At 46.4% G+C, this 24117-nt stretch overlaps 1 protein-coding gene across 2 annotated transcripts in view; it reads left to right on the plus strand.

Annotated features, from left to right (window-relative positions):
• LOC121168223 (protein FAM81A) overlaps window positions 1–24117 on the plus strand; it is a 50171-nt gene that overhangs the window by 15204 nt on the left and 10850 nt on the right. For both annotated transcript variants that reach the window (XM_040998125.1, XM_040998126.1), the window contains exons 3-5: window positions 8365–8483; window positions 18528–18657; window positions 19978–20084. In XM_040998125.1, the coding sequence (XP_040854059.1) occupies window positions 8365–8483; window positions 18528–18657; window positions 19978–20084 (356 nt within the window). The remainder of the gene's footprint in view (window positions 1–8364; window positions 8484–18527; window positions 18658–19977; window positions 20085–24117) is intronic.

Genomic DNA, 24117 nt, shown 5'->3' on the forward strand with positions numbered 1-24117 from the left:
GCTGTGTGTTTATTTTATGCCCACTCTTTCTGCTTAATATTAAATTGTACACATTTTCCTTTGTTTTAAAAAGTCCTCCATGATTGTCTTAACGTTGGTGTAATAATACACCTTATAAAATACTTGGTCTGTGTCTCGTACTCTGAGGGGATCCTTGTGCAAAAATTTTTTTGGGTCTTCTTATTATTTTCCTTAAGATTAATTCCCAGAACTAGAGTTCCTTGGCCAAGGGTTATGAGCACTGGAAATATATTTTGTTGCATCTCTCTCCAGAATTGTAGTAGAATATGCTGGCTGCCTTTTGATTTTGACATATTCTTCTTATTATAAATAAAAAATATTTGGTTCTTGAATAAGTGAAATGCTATGTTTTTCTTTTCCTAAAAAAAAAAAAGCCTAGACCATTTTTTAAAGAGTGGTTTTAGATTCACTGTTGAGCTGAAAGTACAGAGAGTTCTCCTACACCCCCTCCCTCACACACAGCCTCCCCCTCTCGCAACATCTTGAGTCGAGTGGTTCATGATAATGGTATGATTTTTATTTCCTGTTTTTTTTTTTTTTTTTTTTGCTTACCAGCAAGGTCGAACCTTTAAAACATGTTACTTTATTATTTTTAGCACCTCTTTTGCAAGTTGCTTTCCACTTGCCTTGCTTAGTGATTGAAAAACAGCTCAGATAAAGAAGGGTTGGCTATAGCCATTGCTGTTTCTTGACTACCTAGTGAGGTCTTACTCCAGGAGTAGTCTGCAGGCTGTACACATTTACACGCCTGGGCTTATGTCCCAGCTTTGATTTTATGGGGACGGGGCTTGGGGATTTGTGTCACAGCCTAACTGCAGATAGCTTTAAAAATCTGTGATTGACACCGTGGCGTGGTATGGTATATCTCCTTCCTGCAGTTCTGGCATCACATATGAGTGCTGGTTAGTGTCCCAGCTGCTCCGCTTCCAATCCAGCTCCCTGCTTACGGCCTGAGAAATCAGCTGAGAATGTCTCATGTTCTTTGGGCCCCTGTATCCATGCGGGAGATCAGGAAGAAGCTCCTGATTCCTGGCTTCAACTCTAGTTGTCGCAGCCACTTGGGGAAAGATCTAGCAGATGGAAGGTCTCTCTGTCTCTCCTCTTAACTCTGCCTTTTAAATAAAAATAAAAATCTAAAAGCAAATTATTTAAAAATCAAGGTGACAGATTCGCTGGTCTGCTCATCCTGCAAATGGCTGTGACAGCCAGGGTTTGGCAAGGTGGAAGCCAGGAGCCTGGAACTCTGTCCCATCTCCCAGATGGATGGCAGAGACTTAAGCACTGAAGTGCTCATCCGATGTGTCCCAGGCGTATTTGCAGGGAGCCGGATCAAAAGCAGAGCAGTCGGAACTCGGACAACCACTCTAATGTAAGGTGCAGGGTTTTTAGGAGGCAGCTTAACCCACCGTGCCAGAGTACCTGCACCAGCTAGGAAATATTTATGCACATAAGCAGTGGTTGGAAACCACTGGTCCTTTGCCTGGTTATGTAAAGATTGGAGCCATTTCTTACAGGGAGTATAAATGTTTCTTTGTATTACATGTAGTGAATAGGTGTGACTTCCTATTTGGAGAGCTGGCTCGTTCACCAGCTTCTTTTCAGAGTGGGAGAGTGCTAGCGCCAGATTAGTCAGAGCTGAAGTTCCCTTGCGGGAGTCTGCTTAGATGACTAACATTTTGTCATTCACAGGTGATTGTAGCTGGTTAGCGTTCTTCTTCACAGAGCAGGTTCATTCAGAAAAAGCTAGAAATGACAGCAAGTAACAGAGAGATCTGGGGATTCCAGAATTCTTCAGGTGTAATAGAATTTTTAAAAAAATGTTTGTTTGAAAGGCAGAGTTAAAGAGGGAAAGGCAGAGGCAAAGACAGAGATGTTTGATCTGCTGGTTTATTCACTAAATGATTGTAGCAGCCAGGGCTGGGCTAGGCTGAAGCCAGGAGCCAGGAGTTTTCTCTGGGTTTCCCATGTGGGTGGCGAGCACACAAGCACTTGGGCCACCTTCCATTGCTAGCAGAGCAGTTGGGACACAGACTGCCACTCATGTGGATTGCCAGCACTCCAGGCGTTGGCTTTGTCCACAATGCCAAAAGTACCGGCCCCTGTAAGAGATTTTTCACTGTCACTGTTATGCTGCTTGTAACACCAACCAATTTTACAATGACAAAAACCAGAACACTAAAATCCCTAATTTTTGCTGCTTACAAGTTTGAAAATCCTAACAGCTACATGTAAGCATACTTTTTTCTGTAGGTATGTCATACTTACAAAAAAAAAAAAAAAAGCGAAGATAAAGGAGAAAGATAGTTAAAAGATAGTTAAGAAGAGTACCAAAGAATTTAGGCAAGTATAATTATGTTGTTTCTAATTGGGATTTCTGCTTATGTGCCAATGGGCCTACACAATGTCAGTGGTTGAGGAGCCGTCTGATTTCTAGAAATTAATTGTAACAGGCAGGTCTATTCCAGAATGAATCCTCAAGAAACTCCTAGACTAGTGCAGGAGGTAATGACTCTCTTCCCATTCCTAGTACCACCTGCCCGAAGGCCTAGATGGGATGGGGCTGGAGACACAGCCAGCAGAGTCCCATCCCCGGCCAGCTGTATGGTGAGGACATAGGCCCCCCTGCCCAAGGAGGGACTGTGGCAGGCAGCCTCACTGTCCTCACTGTGTCTGGGCTTGGTCCATGAAGAGGACAAAATGCGATGAGGGTGCCTCCTAGTGCCTGCACACTGGCCCTGCACCCTCACTAACTACAGCTCCAGCCCACACGTTTTCCACCATCAAGACTCAGGACTGGTCTGCAAGAGACTCCAGAGTGCGGAGGCAGACAAGGCTTATCACACATGAGGAAGGCCCAGGAGAAGTTGTACAGCCTCAGATCAGGCATCAGTGAAATACGAAACAAAATAAAACAAAGCCTAAATATGTTGGAAATCCAGTTACAGCATCAAAGACCTTTCTTGAACTTTAAGTTTTAAGTCTGAGAAGAATTAGAGGTGATTCTTTGTTTGTAAGGCAAAGCAGGCAAAGGGAAGGACATCAGAAAGAAAGTGCCTTGGTGCAGGGATCCACGGCCTCCAGCAAATAGATCACCAGAGCTCTGGAAGGAGAGGAGGTAGAGGAGAAATGTTAGTTACATAGAAGAAGGAATTGTACCTGAGTTGGAAAAGAATCTGAAACTGTGGAATGAAATCATAATGAAAGTCAAGACCCCTTAATAGCCTTTCATCATTATAACGAAATAGCCAAGGTTGGGTACGCATAGAGAATGGAGGGTTGCTTAGCTCATGCTTTGGAGTTTCAAGGGGATCACACTGTTGTCACCTTGGCTCTGGTAAAGGTCTTGTGGTGGACGTGGCACCTGTCAGGAGGGAGAGATCACATGATTAGACAGCAGGCTCTACAGTTCCATTCAAGCACACGCACCCGTTGACCTAAGCCCCTCTCCGTGGGCCCACAGTATCTCCCAATATTGCCCCTCCGGGAGCCAGTCTTACAGGACATGGCCCTTGAAGGAACAAACCACATCCAAAGATGGAGAAAAGAAAAATCTTCCAGGCTTGTAGACACTATTAGCTAAGGTACTTCTAGAGGAAGAAGCCCCAGACTTAGCCAGAGCTAAGGAGAGGAAAGGTCTTTTTTTTTTTTTTTTGCTAATTCTTTCTTCTACCCATTTCCCACTTGCCCATTCATGGCAGACTCAGAGGATCTTCCTTCCAAAGTATCTGTCCCAGGAAAATGCAAGAGAAAGAACTCTAGCTAAAATGCAATGCATCTGGACACAGCTCCGAGTTAGCAGTAACAACAAAATAAAACCAAAAAAACAAGGATGCAGAGATCCTTAGAGAAACGACAGTAGAATCTCATGGAAATGTATAATGATCAATGCCTGGAGCTACGTGACAAAAGTGTTAAGAAAGGAAAACTATTGAAATGCAGGAAATGTGCAAGCACGTTTTTATTAATAGTCCATCCGGAATTCTTGCTGTAGTTTCAGCAAATGCAATTGGGGGTTGGGGATGAGAGAAGGGCAAAAGGGGAAAACAGTCAAATTCTTCCAGATAAGTCGCCTGAGACTGAAGGGTGATGTGGGCAGGTATGAAGGGTGCTGAGCAAAAACAGAGCCGGAAGCAGTCAGGCACATGTGTGGAACTCATGGAATGACGACGAACTCTCCCGCCTCCTCTAGGATCTGAAGGGAAGAAAAAGGTCGAACTGGTTGGACTGAGCAAAAGGAGAGGGCGCAAAGATGACCAAGAGCAAAATCGACTGTCGACATAAAATAAGCTGCAAGGATAGCATAGAGGGACAGAGCCCTGTAGTGTTCTGGGAGAGAACTTGTCACTGGAGCCTGCTTCCCTGGGTTCAAGTCCCAGCTCTGTCATTTGTGAACTTAGAGCAAGACACTTAACTGTTGAGAGCTTGGGGATAACAGTACCTCCCTCAAAGGGTGTTACGAGGATTGACTGAGTCAAGGTGCCCAAAATGCGGGGAACAGGGCTGTGTCCAAATTAGACAGCAAGCAGGGCTGTGTCTTAGTATTTACTTATTTATTTTTAGTTAAGCATTTATTTCAAAAAATGAATCATGTTTGCAGTGTAGAGTAAGTCTACAGTATTGCCATGCAGAGTTAATCATAACGGGATAACACTGTCTGGAAACAAGCTGCCTTCCCTGTTTATATTTCCTTGTTTCTGGATATAATTGGTGACATGTACTGTTTAAGCATGCAACTTTTTTTTAAAAATAATTTTTTAAATTATATTTTTGACAATCTTTACATAGTTAATTAGGGTAAAAAGGTTCAAGGGCTATAGGAAAGTGGGTAAGACTATTATTTCCATATTGTTTCCTTCATGTTTAAAGGGGGGTATTAAGGGAGAAGGCCCACCCAATTTCCCACCCTCCCCAGGTCCCGGATGTAGGGTATGCTCCGAGGTTCTTGCTCAAGTGGTTTTGATATTGCCACAGTTATGAACTGCTGCCAATCTTGCCACTCCAAGCACTATGAGGTCTTTGAAAAATCCACTGGTTGACATGGTCCATCATAGAGTCTCTGTTTGCCCCGTATTTCGTTGCCAACATATAGCTGAGATGATTGATTGACCAGTTCTGTCTTCTCTCTTTTCTTGATTTGGGTTCTGAGTCCAGCATTTCGATTGGAGAGATCCCCAAAGAAACTTTGTTTGAGGTTTCTCAAACCAGATTCTTGTATGTACTAGCAAGCACAGGGCCTGGCACAGTCCATTGCCCTGATCAGCTGGTGGTTGCAATTGCTGGGTTGGTTCTGTTTCCAGCCCCAACTTCCACTGGAACCAATGAGTGTTGCAGTCCAGCCTGGTTCTGCCCAGCACATACTCGGCCCTCACATAAACCAGTGGGAGCTGCAGCCTAGTTGGAGCGACCCGCAATAACCCCCACCAGGCCCGCCCCCTACCCTGGTTTGCCAGTATGTGTAGCAGTAGTCCAGTCTGTCCCACACCCCATTCCACCCCAGCTGCTGTCCTAGTTTTATGCCCTCCTGTGGAAGTGGTAACCCAAGAGGGAGGAGCCCACTATTTCCCTCCCAGGCCTCTCCCACTCCCAGATTATGCTCTCTCCAGGTAGTTCTGTGGTTTGACTTGACAGAACTAGCCCCCAGTGCCAGCTTCTGCCAGCTCAAGCATGCAACTTTTTAAATAGTAAAATCTACAACAGATTCCTGGGCATAACAAAAATATCTTGAAAATATATGGCCATTTGAGGTATAAAATAACAAGAGTAATAGGATTGCAAAACTATTGAAGGTTTATAAATGGTCAAAAATAGTTATGCTTTTCTGAGTGTCTAATTATACGTTAGTGCAAACACAAAATGCTCTCAAAGCTAATGGCTGCACATCTCACAGATTCCTCAAGAGGTGCAGAGAGGGTCGTGTGACCTGAACCCCCATTCTCGGTTAATCCCTCCCAAGCTATCGCCCACGCCTCCTGACTTGCTCTCTGTAAAGTGTCCTCTGGCAGGTGTTTGGCTGAGTGCGTCCTCAGGCGGGTCCTTTTTGCTTTCTAAGTTCATCCAACGGTTGTGCTGTTTCAGCAAGGCTCCTAGTGTTGGCTGTGTATTGAGCATCACCTCCCTGGGGTGTTAGGAGAACGGGTTCACACTGCTCAGCCCTAACTAGCTTCCACTTCTCCCAGGCTACTCTCACAGGTGCTCACTCCAGTGTACTTGTCAATGGATATGCCAGGAGCTATGATGAATATGGTTGTCAGTAGCTTTTTCTGATTTTGTTTTTTCTTTTGAATCATCTAGTGGAAGAAACTGGGTTGTTTTCATGATAACTGGATCATTCCACACTAAATCAAGTCGAGCTGGACTGCTTTCATTTTTGCTGAGTAATTGACTAAATCCTGGGGACAAGTTTTCTCGGGGAAGGGGGGGGGCGGATTCCTTTGAACCACAATGCACTCCCTGGCGTTAACTTCATCACCACAATGCACTCCCTGGCGTTAACGTCATCTCTGTTTTGGTTGGAGTGCTTGATTTGGGATTGGAAGGCAGTAAAGGCAATGAAAACCCCATGAAAGCCCTTTCGCCTTATTATTGATAAAACAACAGCTGTATTGGTATCAGGTAAGGTACAACTTGACCTTAAAAGCACTTAACAGGATAAGCAATGTTATATAATAGAACTAGCACTATATACCATAAATTGGGTTGCAACAAATACATGGATCAGATACTAAATAGATCAAATAAAAGGTGTTAAAATGTCAAGAACTCTTGGTGGAACTCTTTATGCTTTGCAAATTCAAAATCCCCCCATCGCAGCTGGAAAGGTCTTACAGACTCAGGAAAATGTGATCTAGAGAAAGTAAGAGAAAAGTCTAATAGGCAGTATTTTCCCTTTTGTTCCTCAGACAAAAAATTCATATATTTGTGTGTCTAAGGAATTAAATTCACAGGCAGGTGTTTCTCATTGCAGTGAGGTGCCCACAGTGGCGTGCTTGGGTTCCATATCAGGCGTTGGCTTCTGACACCAGCTTCCTGCTGGTATAGATGCTGAGAGGCAGCGGGGCAGGCTGAAGTCATTGGGTCATTGCCACCCACATGGGGAACCTCACTACTGGCTCCTCCTTTTGGCATTTGGGGAATGAACCAGCAAATGGGGTCCCTCTCTCTCTCTGCCTCTCAGATGAATAAATTTTTTTTATAAAATCTATTTCATTTTATTGGAAAGTCAGATATACAGAGAGAAGGAGAGACAGAGAGGAAGATCTTCCATCTGATGATTCACTCCCCAAGTGGCCGCAGTAGACAGAGCTGAGCTGAGCCAAAGCCGGGAGCTTGGAGCTTCCTCAGGGTCTCCCATAGGGGTGCAGGGTCCCAAGACCTTGGGCCGTCCTCAACTGCTTTCCCAGGCCACAAGCAGGGAGCTGGATGGGAAATGGGGGTGCCGGGATTAGAACTGGAGCTTGGAGCCTGGAGCTTGCAAAATGAGGACTTTAGTTGCTAGACTACTGCATTGGGCCTTCATATAAATAAATTTTCAAAAAAATGGATCAATCATAAGCCTCAAATGTGAACATATTTAAAAAATTAAATTTCTGATAGGCTATGGTTTTTATCATAGGCAAATGCATTTGTAAGTAAATAATCTGATGCCAGAAAACGAAACTGCTTGAAAATAAAACATAATTTTAAGTAGTTCTTTGGATACCTAGATATTCTTAGCGTAAAAAGGAACTAAAAAATAAATATAAAAATAAGAAGACAGGCCTGGCGCGGTATACGTATATCATATCATGTATGTGTGCAGTCCCCATGTTCAAGTGTCTGCTGGTTCCAATTGCAGCTTCCTCCTAGTGCACTTTGAGAGTCTGCAGGAAGGGCTCTGGTGCTGGGGTCCCTGCCGCTCACATGGCAGATGTGAACGGAGTTGGGCGCTCCTGGCTTCAGTCTGGTCCAACCCCAGCTATTACAGCCATTTGGTGGTAAACCAGCACGTGGAAGGGCTGTCTCTCTGTCTTTCAAATACATTTAAAAGGGAGGAATGGAGTCTTCATTGTTAAGGAAGAAACAACAAAGAAAAATGAACTGTGTGTGTAGTTGGTAAATTAAGAGGCTTGGTTGGGGAGTGTTCTCCCTCCCTCCCTGTCTCTCTTGCTCCCCCTGTCTCCCCTTCTATCCTCCCCTCCCTGCTCTCTCCCTGTCTCTCAGCACCCTGAGTTTTTTGTACGTGGGTTTGTCAGATGACTTACAGTGGAGCCTCTGTGTGGAGGTATGTGTGAAGCGCTCTGTTCTGGCGTTTGTGGCTGCAGTGAATTCTGAGCTCCCCCCTCTTGGGTGTCTTGTGTTGCTCAGGTACTCCAGGAGCAGATCCGGGCCAGGGACAACATTAGCTACGGAACTAATTCTGCCTTAAAGACCTTGGAGATGCGGCAGCTCTCAGGTTTGGGAGATCTTCGAGGAAGAGTGGCAAGGTAGGTGTGTGTGGGGGCTGTGCTCGCCTGCAGCTGCAGTGACAGATTTGCCAATGAGCTTGGTTTGTTTCTCTCACACGTGACTTCTCAAAAGATCGCATCGTACCCCATGCATTGGCACAATCATTATGTGCTAGTTAGAAATAGGGTAAGATAAACCTGTAACACACAAAGGAGCAACAACAAAAAAAGTGTATCTTTTAAGCTCAAAATTTTAAATCCTTTTTTCAAAGATTTATTTATATTTATTAGAAACAGGTATACGGAGAAAGAGAGACAGAGAGGAAGATCTTCCATCCACTGATTCACTCCCCAAGTGGCTATAATGACTGGAGCTGAGCAAATCCGAAGCCAGGAGCCAGGAGCTTCTTCTGGGTCTCCCCTCGAGGGTGCAGGGTTCCAAGGCTTTTGGGCCACCCTCTACTGCTTTCCCAGGCCTCAAGCAGGGAGCTGGATGGAAGCAGAGCGACTGGGATTAGAACCGACCCCATATGGGATCCTGGTGCAAGGCGAAGACTTTAGTTACTAGGCTACCGGGCCAGACCTGCTTAAACTTTATTTAAAATAACAAGAACAATTTCTGGTTTGTTTGATTGTTTGTTTTGGAAATCAGAGTGGCAAAGGGGCTAAGCTAGACTGAAGCCAGGAGACTGGAACTCCATCTGGGTCTCTCTGTGGATGGCAGGACCTAAGCACTTGGGGTCATTTTTCCCCTGCTTTCCCAGGCTCATTAGCAGGGAGCTGGATCAGAAGCAGAGCATCCTGGGCTTCAACTGGTGCTCTGGTAGGAGATCCCAGCATTACAGGCAGCAGTTCAACCTGATGCAGCAGAGTGCTGCATGTTATGGGCTTATGGCCCCATCAGCTCCATTTTGGCAAAGGATATATTCATGAAGCGGAAAAAGAAATTTCTTGCCTTTTTTTTTTAAATGGTATCTATTCCTCGCTTTGTGCATATAAACTGGGCAGGAGAAGTCAACACTGCCATGATTTTTTTTTGTGTTTCTGTGCTTGGAGCAGGTGGTGGGAGAGCTCACTCAGCTGACCCCAGTCATTTGGTAGGGAGCATCATGTTTATTGAATCCAGGGATGCACCGTTGGAACTTAAATTACCCATGTGTTTCCATGTAAATCATCTTTATTATGCTTTCTAGGAGCACTGGTTTGAGATAGATAGGCAATTTAAAAAAATCTTTTACCCCAGATGATATACAAAATGCTTTTCTATCTCCCCAAGGCGTGTTGTGCAGGCAGGCATCACTGCTTAGCCCTGGGGGCTTGTGTGACATGGACAGTCTCAGGGCCAGCCCCCAACTGCTGGGTTATCCGCATGGCCGTGAGACCCCCGTGTCCTCATGCATGTTCCTGTGGAAGAGCACTGTGCAAAGACAGGGTTGAGGATTATTTCTGTGTGGATGCGACAGAGATGTTCCAAAGCATTTGTGGGCCTCTTCTGCCCTCTGCTGCTACTTTCAGCCAAGCACGTGAAGATGCTGCTGGAGAATAGGCTCTTGGGGAGGCCTTGTATTCTTTGGGGAGTGAATGTGTGAGCAAGAACTGGGACTCACGGCCCCCGAGCAGAGAGGAATAGCTTTACAGTGTGTCTGCACACACCCACGAAGGGCCGTGAGTGCTGAGGCTGTGTTTGGGTTTACTGGCTAAGGACTGGTCTTGTAGGACTGAATGGACCACTCTCCTGTGATTTCCTATCTTCATCAGATGAATTCTGGTGTCCAACCCATGACCCTCAGGGATGGATGCTTGCCTCCTGCCCACTGTCTTCCCTCACACTGTGTCTTTCAGCAGGGAGCAGCTGTGTGTCATTTCCTGACTTGACTGTGCTATTCCATCACATGCTGTTCTTAGATCCCACGTGCTTTTGCTCCTTGCTTTCCAACTTCCTGTCAAATCTTTTTTTTTTCCTTAAAAATTTTGATTTATTTGAAAGGCAGAGTCAAAAAGGGAGAATGAGCAAGAATCTTTCATCCATGGGTTCACTCCCCACATGGCCACAACACCAGAGTTGACCAGGCCAAAGTCAGGAGCCTATGCAATATCTACAAGAGCACTCAAGAATAGGGTGTGGGCTGGGCTGGACCACAAAATCCACTGTCTCATATGAACACTGAAACAGAGGGGACAAGTTATGCCAGGTAAGGGCCTAGCACCAGTTAGCACATGAGAGATCAGGTCTGGGAGTGGGCCTAGTGCGAGAACTAGGGTAACTTCCCTGTTGGGCCGTAGCTCCCACTGGTGGGCATGTGATTCAGGCCTGGGTGTTGGTCAGGCCAGGCAAGGCAGCTCTACCAGTTGGCACATGTGTGGGTTGGTTCTGGGTGGTGGCGAAATGGGCAGGGCCAGGCCAGCCTTTGCTCACTGGCACGTGCAGGAGCCAGACTGGAGTGAGAGTCATACTGGACTAGGCTATCAGACCTACTGGTTTGCATGAGCCAGAAATTGGGGCAGATCAGACAGGGCTAGGCTGTAGCATTCACCAGTGAGAGTTGTGGCCAGCGGTGGACCAGGCCAGGTCAGGCTGCAGCATCTGAGGGCAAAGGCAAAGATGGGGGATGGGTAGTGCCAGGCTGCGTCAGAGCAACTCCTGGCACATGCAAGATCTGTGGCTAGAAACAGGCCTGGTTGGGGAGCTAAGGGGATGTCCTGGCTGGATTGTAGTTCCCACTGGTGCAGGAGCTGGAATGGGGGCAGTGATCTGGCCAGGACATGACTGCAATATCCCTTGGCATGGGAGTGGATTCGGTTTAGAGTATGCCAGACTGGGTTAGGCTCCAGCACCCACTGGTTCTGGTGAGAGCCAGGGAGGATATAGGATAGGCTAGACTAGGTCTTGGCACATGCTAAACCATGTATGAGCTATGTCTGGGCGTGGACCAGGTATGGCTGGGCTGTAGCACCCAACAGTAAGAACTGGAATGGATGTGGGCCAGTTGGGCAAGGTTACTGTTCCTGCCAGGACAGGAGTTGACTAAGTCAGCCTGGGCCAAGGATCCACTGATGTGCGTGAAATCTGCCTCTGGAAGGAGACCTGATAGAGGAGCTTGGGGAACACCTTTGTCAGGATGCAGTCCCTGAAGGTGAGAGCAAAAAGCAAGGCTGGGAATAGTCCAGACCAGGCCAGGTTAGGGTACCCCTGGCATACGTGTGGCTCAGGTCTGGGGGCAGGCCAGCCTGGGCCAGTTTGTAACACCTACTGGCCTATCTGAGAACCAGGATGGATACAGGATGGGCCGGGTTGGGCTACAACAACAGCCAGTTTGAATTAGGGCCAGGACTGGAGGCTGGATGGGCTAGGCTGTATCACATGCCAGCATGAACTGGAACTGGGAGCAGTCCTGGCTGAGCCAGGCTGCAAAACCCACTGGTGGATGCTAGGTGAGGCACAGCTCTTACCAGCACATGTAAGTCCCAGGGTGAATCCGGTAGGGGGACTGTAGGGACTCCTCTACTGGACCATTGCTCCCACAGGTGAACATGTGAACTGGGACTGGGGACAGACCAGGCCAGGCAGGACTACAACACCTGTTGACCTACATGTGAGCTGGGTTCGTTGACCTACATGTTGACCTGCATGTGAGCTTAGTCCATTGGAGCCTTTAGAGGACATCTAGCACCACAGTAGAGAATGGAGGGCAGAATAAATTGGACAACTACCCCAGCCAAACACTGAGCCAGGCTGGGCTACGTGAGCATATGAACTGGTACATGCATGAGCCAGGCTGGCTGGCTGCACTTTGCTGCAGCATCAGCTGGCAAGTTCTGGGACTAGGGATAAGACTTGTCAGACTAGACCGTAGAACCAACTAGAAAGTACAAGATCCTAGGCCAGGAATGGGCCCAGTAGGGAAATTGTAGGCACCTCTCTGAAGGGCTGTAACTCTTCACTTGTAAACATGAAAACCAGGGCTGGAGGCAGGCCTGGCTAGATAGGTGGTGGCATCTGCTGGCATGAGTATGGGCTGGATAATGGGGTTGGTTGGGTTGAGCTAGGCTCCAATGCCCATTGATGTGTATGAGAGCTGAATGGGATGTGGGACAGACTGGACCCAGACAGACAGACGGTCTGCTGCACATACTGGCAAACACAGGAAACAGGGCTGGGAGTGGACCTAGTGGGAGTTACTGGGTGTCACTCCAACTGGGCTCAGTTTCTGCTAATGTATGGGTGGACTAAACGTATGTGGGCAGGATTGGGCTAGGCCACAGCATCCATTGGTTTGCATAAGAGATGGGGCTGGAGACAGAATTGACCCAGCAACTGCAACCACCAGTGTGTGTGTAGGCTAATGTGGGCAATGGGCTGAGCAAGCACATGCAAGAGTCAGGTCTGGGGTCACCTCAGATGAGATTTTTTGGGGGATCCCCTCAACTGAATCACTGGACTCAGAACTCTAAACCATGGGGAAAAATGCAGAATCTGTGGTGTGACTGTGGAGTGCATGTGTCAGATCAGACCTCCTCAGGGGCTGTGATGGAGGAGTGGATGGAATAGCCAGATGCACGTGGAAGATATGGCAGCCCGTTGGAGCCTGTAGAGGACATCTAGTACCACAGTAGAGGATAGAGGGCAGAACAAATTGGACAACTACCCCAACCAAGCATTGACAGCAAATATCTGGGCAAATGGAGACTCTATCAGCTAATGGACCTTGGAAGGATTTCCTCATTCTTCAATTGGCAAGACTGACAGCATTTCAGATCTATTGAAACCACTTGAGCAGAACCTTTGGAGCAAGCTCATATCAGGACCCTGGGATGACATCAGGTGGCTGTCCCCTATCCCCAGGTACTGATATGGTTAGGATGCTGGGTATGGCTTTCCCTTTCTCTTCCTCTTCCTCTTTCCCCCAGATACAGGAAGAAAGAAAAGGAAATTTAGAAACAGTGGTCTCATCCACTTTCTCCTAATCCTCAACCTTCCCACCCTAATCAGTAGTCCACATGAGCATGCATCCTTCTCAACTATGTAAACGTCATTGAAAATAAAGTTAAGAACAAAAATAAAATAAAACAAACAAACAAAACAGTCAGGAGCCTAGAACTCTACCTGGGTCTCCTGTGTGGATAGTAGAGTCCCAAGCACTTGGGACACATCTGCTTTCCCAGGTGCATTGGTAGGGAGCTATAAGTAGAGCAGCTGGTCTTGAATTGGTGCACATATGGGCTGTCAATGTTTCTGGGAGTGGCAGGGTAACCCACTGAGCCACGATGCTGGCCTCCTTGTTCATCTTTTGATCAGTTCAAATGCCACACCTCTGGGAGTTGTTCTGAACATCCCCATCCACCAAGCCTCTCTGCTCTGTGGTGTCTACCAAGATGGAACCAAAGACATAGAAGACAGTACCTGCCTCCGCCCAAGCCCGAGCATAGGCCGGAAGGTCCAGAGGGCTGGGCTGAGTAGGGTCCACAGCTCCTGAGAAGAGGTCCACATGGCACCCATCACCCACCTTCTGGCCACCAGAGACACTGCAGTCCTGGTAGCACTCCGCATGTCCTCGAAAAAGCATGCCCCAGGGAGTCAAACTTAACCACTGTGATGTCATCAAGTTCACCAGATCTGCCACAAAGAAGTAGGAGACAGCAACCCTCTTGTGTTCCTTGTGGATGTCCAGGCCGGAAACCAGCTGGGAAGAAAATCTGCGAGATTGACCTAGCCAAGGTCAACAACACACTGATAGGCCTCGAGGTGGGGAAAAGGCATGTGCTCACCTGGCTCCTGCTCGTGATGCGGTGAGTGTGACCAGCAAAATTGGGAACATTTCAACTGAGTCCAGCTGGCTAATTCTAAATATATCCCCCCCACCACCACAACAAAAAAGAAGAGAAAAAAAATCACTGTCACAGGACCAAAAAAAAAAAAAGCTATAGTTCTTATTTGTGGAATTTAGGTTTCAGACAAACCCCAGCTGGTTCAGAGCAGCTGGGGGCTGGGAGTTCAGCGGTACAGGCAGAGTGGGGCGCTCAGGAGAGCTTTAAGGATCTTTCCAGCCACTTTAGTTGCAGATGGCTTTAAGGGAGGGGCTGAGGGGACCGCCTGGCAGAGAGCGATGGTCAACCAGCCAACTCAGGGGCAACGGCAGCGACACGAGCTTCATGGTGTTGATTCTGGTTCAGACGGAGAAATGGTCTTAAAATACTTCTAGGAACCTTACATTGTTCCTTCTCTGCCACAATCCTCTGTGCTTTGTTTCCTGGCTATATTTGTCTTTCCCCTGGAACGCTAAGGAGGTTTTGACTGTTGTGAATTCCCATGGAATAAAAATCCTCCAGCGAAGTTCTTGCTTGCCTTCATTGATTATGCAATTGTATTGGAAGAATATGAACTTTCAAAGTGATACTCCTAAATGACTAAGATGTCATATGATTTTATATTTTGTTTAATATCTTTGTGGAGTCATTTGTGATATAATTAATAGGAAGCAGTTCCTCAGTCTTCCTCTTAGATGCAGCTTTGAAGGGCAAAGCCAGGTTCTCCACTGGGGAACACATTTATCACATGGAGTGTAGGATACACTAAACAAGACTTGATCAGGCAAATTTCCCATTACATCTTAAAGGAGAGTTCAAGGAGGGTATCTTCCTTGTTCCTTTTCGGAATTTGCCCAAGACTCAGTAGCTGCTCCTTCCTGTGTCTGTGTGCTGAGGCAGGTGCGCAGGTTTCCTGGTACGTGTGTATTGGAAATCGTACGAGGAGCCGTTCAAGGATGGCCCAGAAGGCCAGTGATGACGCCTGCCCTCCTTCGTCTCCATTTTCTTGTGTCCGTATGAACCACTTTAATGAAGTAGAATTCCCAAACTATGTAAGTCATCAAAGTGTACAATGCAGGTGTTTTTTAGTATATTCACAGTTTGTAAGCCATTGCTGCAGCATATTCTAAAGTTTACAAAAATATTGTCATTTCAGTTTGAAATAGGGGAGGGAAGAGGCAGACAGATGGACAGGAAGATATCTTCTGATCTGTGTTCACCCTTCAACTGCCTACAACAGTCAAGGTGCAACCAGGCCAAAGCCAGGAAGTGGGAGCTCCATTTAGGTCTCCCCCGTGGGTGACAGGGAGCCAATTGCATGAGCCATCACTTGCTGCGGCCCTGGAGACACATCACCATGAAGCTGGAATGGGAAACAGAGCTGGGTCTTAAATGCAGGCACTCTACTATGGGACGTGGGCACCCTTTACCACACACACACACACACACACACACACACCTTGGATATATTTTTTAAAGATTTATTTATTTTTATTGGAAAGTCAGATTTACAGAGAGAAGGAGAGACAGAGAGGAAGATCTGCCCACTGGTTCATTCTCCAAGTGTCCGCAATGACCAGAGCTGAGCTGATCTAGAGCCAGGAGCTTCTTTTGGGTCTCCCAAGGTGTACAGGGACTCAAGGCTTTGGACTGTCTTCTACTGTTTCGCCAGCCTGCGAGTAGGGAGCTGGATCAGAAGCGGAATAGCTCAGACATGAACTGGCGCCTGTATGGGATCCCAGCGTGTGCAAGGTGACAATTTAGCCACTGAACCGTTGTGCCAGCCCCCTATATATATTTTTTTTAATCTTTGTGACTTTATACCTGTTTTATTCATCTGGTATAATCTATATGTTTTCATTAGGGAATCAATATAAGAACATGTGTTCAGTCAACTATGGTTAACTGAAAGACCAAGAACTTTTGAAATGTGCACCATTTTAATACGTAGTGATTAGCTAGCTGATTGGCTGAATCTTACAAATTATTAGAGAGGCCACCAAACACTGGCACAGTGTCCAGCCTTTATTCATGACTGATAAACTAGAGATCAGTAGCACTTAATTTTTCCCTGCATTTTGGAGATATGCATTCTCATCTTTTTAATCAACATGCTGTTTTTGATAGTGAATTGCGAATAGTTTGTGCAGTTTGAGCGTAAGGGTATTTTCAGTATCTTTGTCATTAGGGAAGGGCTCATAAGCTTCTCTCAGACCTTGGTGCATATCTGCTCCTTAAGGAGTACATTCTTAATGCTTCCAGAAAAGTATAGATTGGAGATTGGTCAAAAGTGTAACTGGCACAGGCGTCCCCTTCCCATGTGTGGTTACAGCAAGTTCTTTAGCAAATTCCCAACTAATCTTTTGAGCCCTTTTGTCTCAATCAGTGGAATCATAAACAAGGGCAGGTGTCAGATGTAATCACCATCACTAAAAGGAAAATATACACATTAGCTGAATAACATTTTCATCACAGTGGCATGAGAATTTTTTTTTTTAAATTCTAGACAGTGTGGCATTTGTTTGGAGAGAGAAAGTTTTTACTATGTCCTACGTTTGTGTAATAGTATTTGACACACCCTAGACACTCTATAAATATTTATGAATGAGTGAGTTGTGGACCGGGGCTGCAGCTGCTGCCTCCCTCTGCATGCTACCTTGTAGACAGTGACTCTATCCCGGGTCCCTAGCTAGGGCCTCCTCATAACCCAGCCTCATTTCTAGTTCATTCCATAAAATTACAATGCACTCTTTGTACATAGCTATTAACTGAAAATTTTGCTTGTATAACTGTTTTATTTTTATTATGAAAGAATCACATATCTTCCTTGTAGACAACTTGCACAACTCAGTAAAGGATGAAAAATGAAATTGACAGTGATCCAGGGATGGCCAGAATGTTCTGTGTTCCCTTGTAAAATTGTACTGACTGTACGCATCAAGGTTCAGATACAGAGAGAACACTGAAGGAAAAAAAAAGTGTCTAATCATTCTGGAAGAATCCATGTATACAACCTCTTTAACCTTGCCACCAGTCGTCCATGGTTCTCCCATGTTTGTGAACATCAGCTACTTCCTTTGAATGTCTGTCAACAAAAGAAAAGGAAAGGAAAAGAAAAGAAAGAAAGAAGGGAAGGAAGAAAGTGCAAACAAACAAAATGAATGTCTGGCCATCTCTTATGCCAGGCAAAATTTGAAGTCTGCCATTTTTTCTTGGTCCCTTCCGTAGTGTATCTGTACTGCTAGGTGGATGTCTACATATCAGCGGTCTTTTGCAAGCAGGTACCAGCATATGGGGTGTGTCCACCTGAAGCCAGACCTGAGTTGTTCTCCCTTGGTCCTCCTGGTCATCAGGAACTCTTCCAGAAGGCATGGATTCCTGTAGAAGTCATAGGTCGGGGTTAGAGGGCAGGCTCAGTAGCAGGAGTAGAGGTCTCGGAAGCCCAGGCCCCTATGCCATACCTGTGCCAGGGAGCCTGCCCAAACCAGGGAGCCTGCCCATCCTTTTGCCATGAAGAGCGGTGATGCTCATCTACCCACCTTTATGACATGGTGTGTTCATAGTGGCCTGTCCCAATGTCCCCTGCACAGTCATTATGTACTGGAACCCAGCAGTCAACAGCTGCATTGCAAAGTTGGAAATGATTGTGTTGGAATAGGGCCTGACTCTTTCAAATTCCTAGGAGCCCATTCTTTCATTCTGCTATGGGCCATCATACACAGCTCATCTGCTGCGCACACTCTGAACACGACTGGATCTACTGAGCTGCAAGACCCACGGGCAGAGACACCTTTGCCACAGCCCAGGTTGGCTGCAGTGCCATCCACCTGCACCTCGGATCCCCACTCAAAGCATCCAGCCTTACCAGTGATTTGATAAAAAGGACTAAATATTTTTAACTATGGCAAAAGCTGCTTCTTAGATCCTGGGAAGCCTCTGACTTTGAAGGGTGCAGGGTGATGCAGAGCCATAGGGCTAAACCAGCCCAGTAGATGTGCTTTTCTGGAACTGGGCTCACCATGTGCACACCATTCTTGTAGACATTGTGGAACCTTGGATTCTCTGATGGTTCATCTAATCTTAATTAAGCATCATCCCTGTGTGTTAGCTTAGACACCACAATGAGGGCAGCTGTCGGAACCCATTCCTGCCTGTTAAAAAGAACAGTGGATAGCACAGTTTCCTTGCGGGGTGCTTTGCATTTCCTGGCAAGTCAGGGAACATCTGTGCATGTCGGTAAACTTTAATGAGAAAGGGCTCTGTTCTTTGCCTGGACAGATGTGATGCCAGCATAGCCCGACTCTCTGCTGAGCACAAGTCGACCTATGAGGGGCTCCAGCACTTGAACAAAGAGCAGCAGGCTGCCAAGCATATCCTGGAAACGAAAATCAAAGACGCGGAAGGGCAGGTAGGACACGTTGCGGGTAGATTTCAAGAACAGGTAACTTGCTGTTAGCTAAGATGGCGTGCTGTTGGTCATTTCTTGAGGGAGAAGGCAGCTGGGGGTTCTGCCACCCAGAAACCCTTCTTTCTTCTGTTGTACTACAGTGGCCCTTGCCGTGTCTGATAACCAAGACACCTAGAGTTTCCCACACAGTCCTACTTGTAAAGACTGTTTCTTTTCGAGAGCAATTTAGTGTGTTCCAGAAAGTCTGAATTATATGTCCCAAACTGCCTCTGGCGTGTGTAAGTGATCCAACCTTCTGTGATGTACCACTCACGCCAACTTTTGGTTCAGGATATGGTCACTGTGTTCACTGGGGCTCACCACAAGCCAATTAAAATACATACACAAGTCCATTCTAAGCGACATACTTTCCTTTGGAGCTGACACATGTCATGTCAGAATCATTTCCTATCATCACTGTTTCAGAAAAAGCAGACTTTCCACAGAGGGTTAGTTTTGTTTATTTTAAATTTTACTAAGCAGATAAGGGAGACAGGCAATTAGAAGAAAGAAGTGGGAATGACCACATTCTATACATTTTATTTGCTAGTGACCTACTTGATGCAGAGTTAAATCTGAAACCTTAATGGATTTTTTAAAAGCTTAATTGGAAAGTGAGATATACAGAGAAAGAAAAAAAAAAAACAGAAAGAGATCTTCCCTCTACCAATCTACTTCCCAAATGCCGAAAGTTAGCAAAGTACTGGATTTGGCTGAAGCCGGCAGCCTGCATCTCCATCTGGGTCTCCCGTGTGGGTCAGAGGGACCCAGCTACCCGAGCCGTCACTGCCTGCCAGGGACCACGTTATCAGGAAGCTGGGATTGGAAGCTGAGCCAGGGCTGCATCCGAGGCACTGTGAGATGGGGTGTAGGTGACCCATTGTGTTGAATGCTTCCCTCCCCATGCCCTTTGATGGATTTTGTAAGCAGTAAAGTTTTATTTTCTCTGTCTAGCAGCCACATTCTGGGAGACATGTCCAGGTTGGGAGGACCGTGTTTTCAGGCTTAGGTAGAAGTAATGGCTGAGCAGGAACTGGGCTTACCTCTCCAAGGACCATAAAGTCAAATGATCAGTGTAGGATGGCTATTTTGACAGTGCTGTTGGCCTTGGCCTTTGAGGGATGTGTGAGCAAGAGAATGGAGTTGACAAGATGAGATTTCCACTTGAGGAAATCAGATGGAATTGAATGCCACGGGTAGCATATAGCCATCTTAATGTTTTCTAAAATTACATTAGGAGAGATCAGATACAATGCTCAACAGCAGGGTCTCTTTTTCCAGATCTCTCAGCTTTTGAACAGAGTGGATTTGTCAATATCAGAGCAAAGCACCAAACTGAAAATGTCCCACAGAGATAGCAACCACCAGCTCCAGCTCCTGGATACTAAGTAAGTAAATCAGTAATTCATTAAATGAACCCACTGTTTCTAATTTGTTACAGTTTGTTCTAGTTGATGCTCTGTGAGTTGTTTTCCTGTTGGTTTTTGTTTATTGTAAAGTGCAACCAACAATGGGAGCAGGAAGGCAAGTGTATTACCACTTGTCCATCATATTTGCCGATTTCAGAGACTGCATGGTTATTGAGTGCTGGCTAGGGGGCCTGTGGAGAAAGTTATGGAACAAAAAATGGAGTGTTCCTGGAGTTGACAGTCTATGGCTTTGATGACCATTGATCAAGCCATGAAATAAAAAAAAAAGTACCTGTGAGGGCAGGAGCTGTGGTGTAGTGTGTTAAGCTACAGCCCGATACACTGGCATTCTCTGTGAACACTGCTCCATTTCGGATCCAGCTCCCTGCTAATATGCCTGGAAGAGAAACAGAGGATAAACAGAGAACCTGGGCCCCTGCCACCCATGTGGGAGACCTGGATGGAGTTCCAGGCCCTGGCTTTGGCTTGTCCAGCCCTGCCTGTTGTCGTCTGGGGAGAAGCCCAGGGAATGTAAGATCTCTCTATATATATCTCCTCTCTTTTTTTTTTAAGATTTATTTATTTATTGGAAAGTCAGATATGCAGCGAGGAGGAGAGACAGAGAGGAAGATGATTCACTCCCCAAGTGAGCGCAACGGCCGATGCTGTGCCAATCCGAAGCCAGGATCCAGGAACCTCTTCCAGGTCTCCCACATGGGTGCAGGGTCCCAAGGCTTTGGGCCGTCCTCGATTGCTTTCCCAGGCTACAAGCAGGGAACTGAATGGGAAGTGGAGTTGCCGGGTTTAGAACTGGCACCCATATGGGATCCTGGCACATGCAAGGTGAGGACTTTCACCACTATGCTATCGCTCTGGACCCTACCTTAAACAAAAAAGATTTATTTATTTTTATTTGAAAGGCATTTTTAAAGAGAGAGAAAAAGAGTCAGAGAGAGAGACCTTCCATCCATTGGTTCACTCCCCGAAATGGCCACAATGACTGGAGCTAGACTGATCCAAAACCAGGAGCCACGAGCTTCTTCTGGATTTCCCACAGAGGCCCAAGAACATTGGCCATCTTCAACTACTTTCCCAGGCATCTTCAACTACTTTCCCAGGCAGGGAGCTGGATCATAAATGGAGCACCTGGGATTCCAAATTGAATGCTAGCACTGCGGGTGTGGTTTAACCTACTATGCCAAAGTACTGGCCCTAGCACACTGACTTTTTAATTCCATTTGTTGTAAACTTTCTGAAGTCTCCTATATTGTTATTATTAATGGTGGTGAGTGCATTTTGATGGAAAAATACTTGGCTGTAGTCAGCTGAGTCACGGTCCCCTAACCATCTCCACATCCTGATCTCTGGAATCTGTTCATGTATCATTGTATATGGCAAGGGAGACCTTGTAGGTGTGATGGAATTAAAGATTTTGTGATGCATAAGTTATTCTAGGTTTTCCAAGTAAGCTTGATGTGATTATTAGAGTCTTTCTAGAGGGAGGCAACAGGGGGCACCGTCAAGAGTGAAGGCCGTGTGAGAGCACCAGCCTCCCATGAGAGCATTGGTCCGAGTCCTGGCTGCCCCACATCTGATGCGCCTGGACAAGCAGTGGACAGTGGCCCATTGCACCCAGGTGGGAGACCTGGAAGAAGTTCCAGCCTCCTGATTTTGTAAAGCTCCTGCTGTTTTGGCCATTTGAGGGGTGAATGAGTGGATAGAAGATCTCTATCTAAGAAGTTGCGTTCCTGGTTCCTGGCTTTAGCCTGGCCCAGTCTAGGCTGCTCCAGACATTTAGGGAGTGGACCAGTAGAGGGGAGATCTCTCTTTCTCTTTAAATCTGCCTTTAAAATACATAAAACAAATGTCAAAAAAGGACACAATCTAGTCCTTACACTGATGTAGAGCTAGATTTCACTTTATCCACGTGGTCTGGAATAAAAACTCACATGGTTAATTTATCTTAGGATCATGCTGCTCTGTGGTTGCCTGATGTGCACGGGAGAGCTGATTCAGTCCTCAGTCTTCCCATCCTCCCACCGAGAACGTTCAAAGAATACACAATTAAATCTCACCGAACACACCAGGAAAAAAGCTATATAAGCACCAGTCAAAAGAAGCAGCAAATAGCAGAATCAGATGTTAAAAGTCTGCTCTAAGTGTAAGAATTATCAGATACCGGAAGTGTGCACATGTGTGCACATGTGTACCAACACAGGCTTTCAAAGGATAACTGAAAGCAAAATATAATGGAAAGCAAGAGCCATGGATGTGTGTGTGTGTGTGTGAGAGGGAGAGACAGAGAGGTGTTAAACAACAGATCATATGCAGCTGAAGAGAGGATTAGTGAATTGGGAGAGAGACCTGAAGAAGTTAGCCCAGTTTACTACAGGAGACAGTCATAGGATGGGAAAGAAAGATGTGGGTTGCAGAAGTTTCGAGAGGCACATTAATGCTCCCTGTCCAGGACCAAAAGGCATCTGCACTCTGATTTCTGGAACATGTGCTGTGTGGACTTTGCAGAGATGATTACAGTTCTAGACCTTGAGATGGGGAGTGGAGGGATAGTCAGCTGGGGCCCGTCGGGTCATGCGTGCTTCTTACAGTGGAGTTGTTCCCAGCTGAGGTCGGAGGGATGACTGAGAGGAGGGATCAGGGAGACACCTCAGTGGCCGTATGGTGGACTTCGGGGAGTACATGAAAGAGAGCTTTTGTAAGACTGGAGGGGAGAACAATGGGGAGGGGAGGGAACGTGGGGAAGAGGAGGCACTCTAGTACCTGTTAAATGGTGTCCTAAAATAAATTTAGAAAGGGGGGGAGCCCAGCGCGGTGGCCTAGCAACTAAAGTCCTTGCTTTGAATGCACCAGGATCCCATATGGGCGCCGGTTCTAATCCCAGCAGCCCCACTTCCCATCCAGCTCCCTGCCTGTGGCCTGGGAAAGCAGTCGAGGACAACCCAAAGCCTTGGGACCCGCGTGTGGGAGACCCAGAAGAGCTCCTGGCTCCTGGCTTTGGGTCGGTTCAGCTCTGGCCATTGCTGTTGCTTGGAGAGTGAATCATCAGATTGAAGATCTTCCTCTCTGTCTCTCCTCCTCTCTGTATATCTGACTTTCCAATAAAAATAAAATAAATCTTGAAATAAAAAAGAAGAGAGATTGAAAGTATAAGAAGGACTAGAGCTGTACTTGCTGGCTTTGAAACCATGAGCCAAGCCTCGCAAGGATCTCGGCCCTGCCACGGCCTGCTGGTTTTCTAGGGTTGCTTACCAAATGGGTGGCTTAGGATAACAGAAATGTAGTCTCACATGTTTGGAGACCAGAGGTCTGGTGTTAATGCCCTGAAGGAGTTTTTGTCTGACAAGCTCTGGGGGAGGTCTTTCCTGGCTTCCTCCAGCTCCTGGTGGCCCCAGGCATCTATCTCCTCTTCTCCCTGTGGTCTTGTGGTCTTGCCTAAGGACTGCCGTCATTTTATTGAGAGTTTGCCCAAATCCTCCAGCAACATGACTTCTTCTTGAGATCCTAACTATGATGGCTGCAAAGATGCTTTCCCCAAACACAATCACATTCAGATGTTCTAGAAGTGAGGATGTGGATGTAGCGTTCAGCTTGCTGCAAGCAGCACAGAAATGCCCGTGGTCAGCAGGGTCGTTGGGCTGTGGGTTATGCTGCCAGCAAGTGGGAGCAGAGGTGGGAAGGTGGGTTATGCCCCCAGAGCCCCCAGTGAAGATGCAACTGAGCTGACGCTCTGATTCCGGCTTTGTAAGACCCTGATCACGGCTGAACCTCAATTTCTGACTTAAACAATTGTGAGATAATGAATGAATTATTATTATAATTGAGGCAATTTTTGATAATAAAAATAGAAAACAAATATGAGAGGTGAGAGTAAGAAAGCCTAACCCATGCTAATCAGAACTCAATAAGGAGCTAATAGAGGGAATGGGAGGGAAGCAATATGAGGAGATAATGATGCGTATGGGATTGATGAGAGACAACACCCCATGTATTCTAA

Source organism: Ochotona curzoniae, unplaced genomic scaffold (assembly GCF_017591425.1).
Source record: "Ochotona curzoniae isolate NIBS_2020 unplaced genomic scaffold, NIBS_Ocur_1.0 patch78, whole genome shotgun sequence".
In the NCBI taxonomy this organism is placed as follows: Eukaryota; Metazoa; Chordata; class Mammalia; order Lagomorpha; family Ochotonidae; genus Ochotona; species Ochotona curzoniae.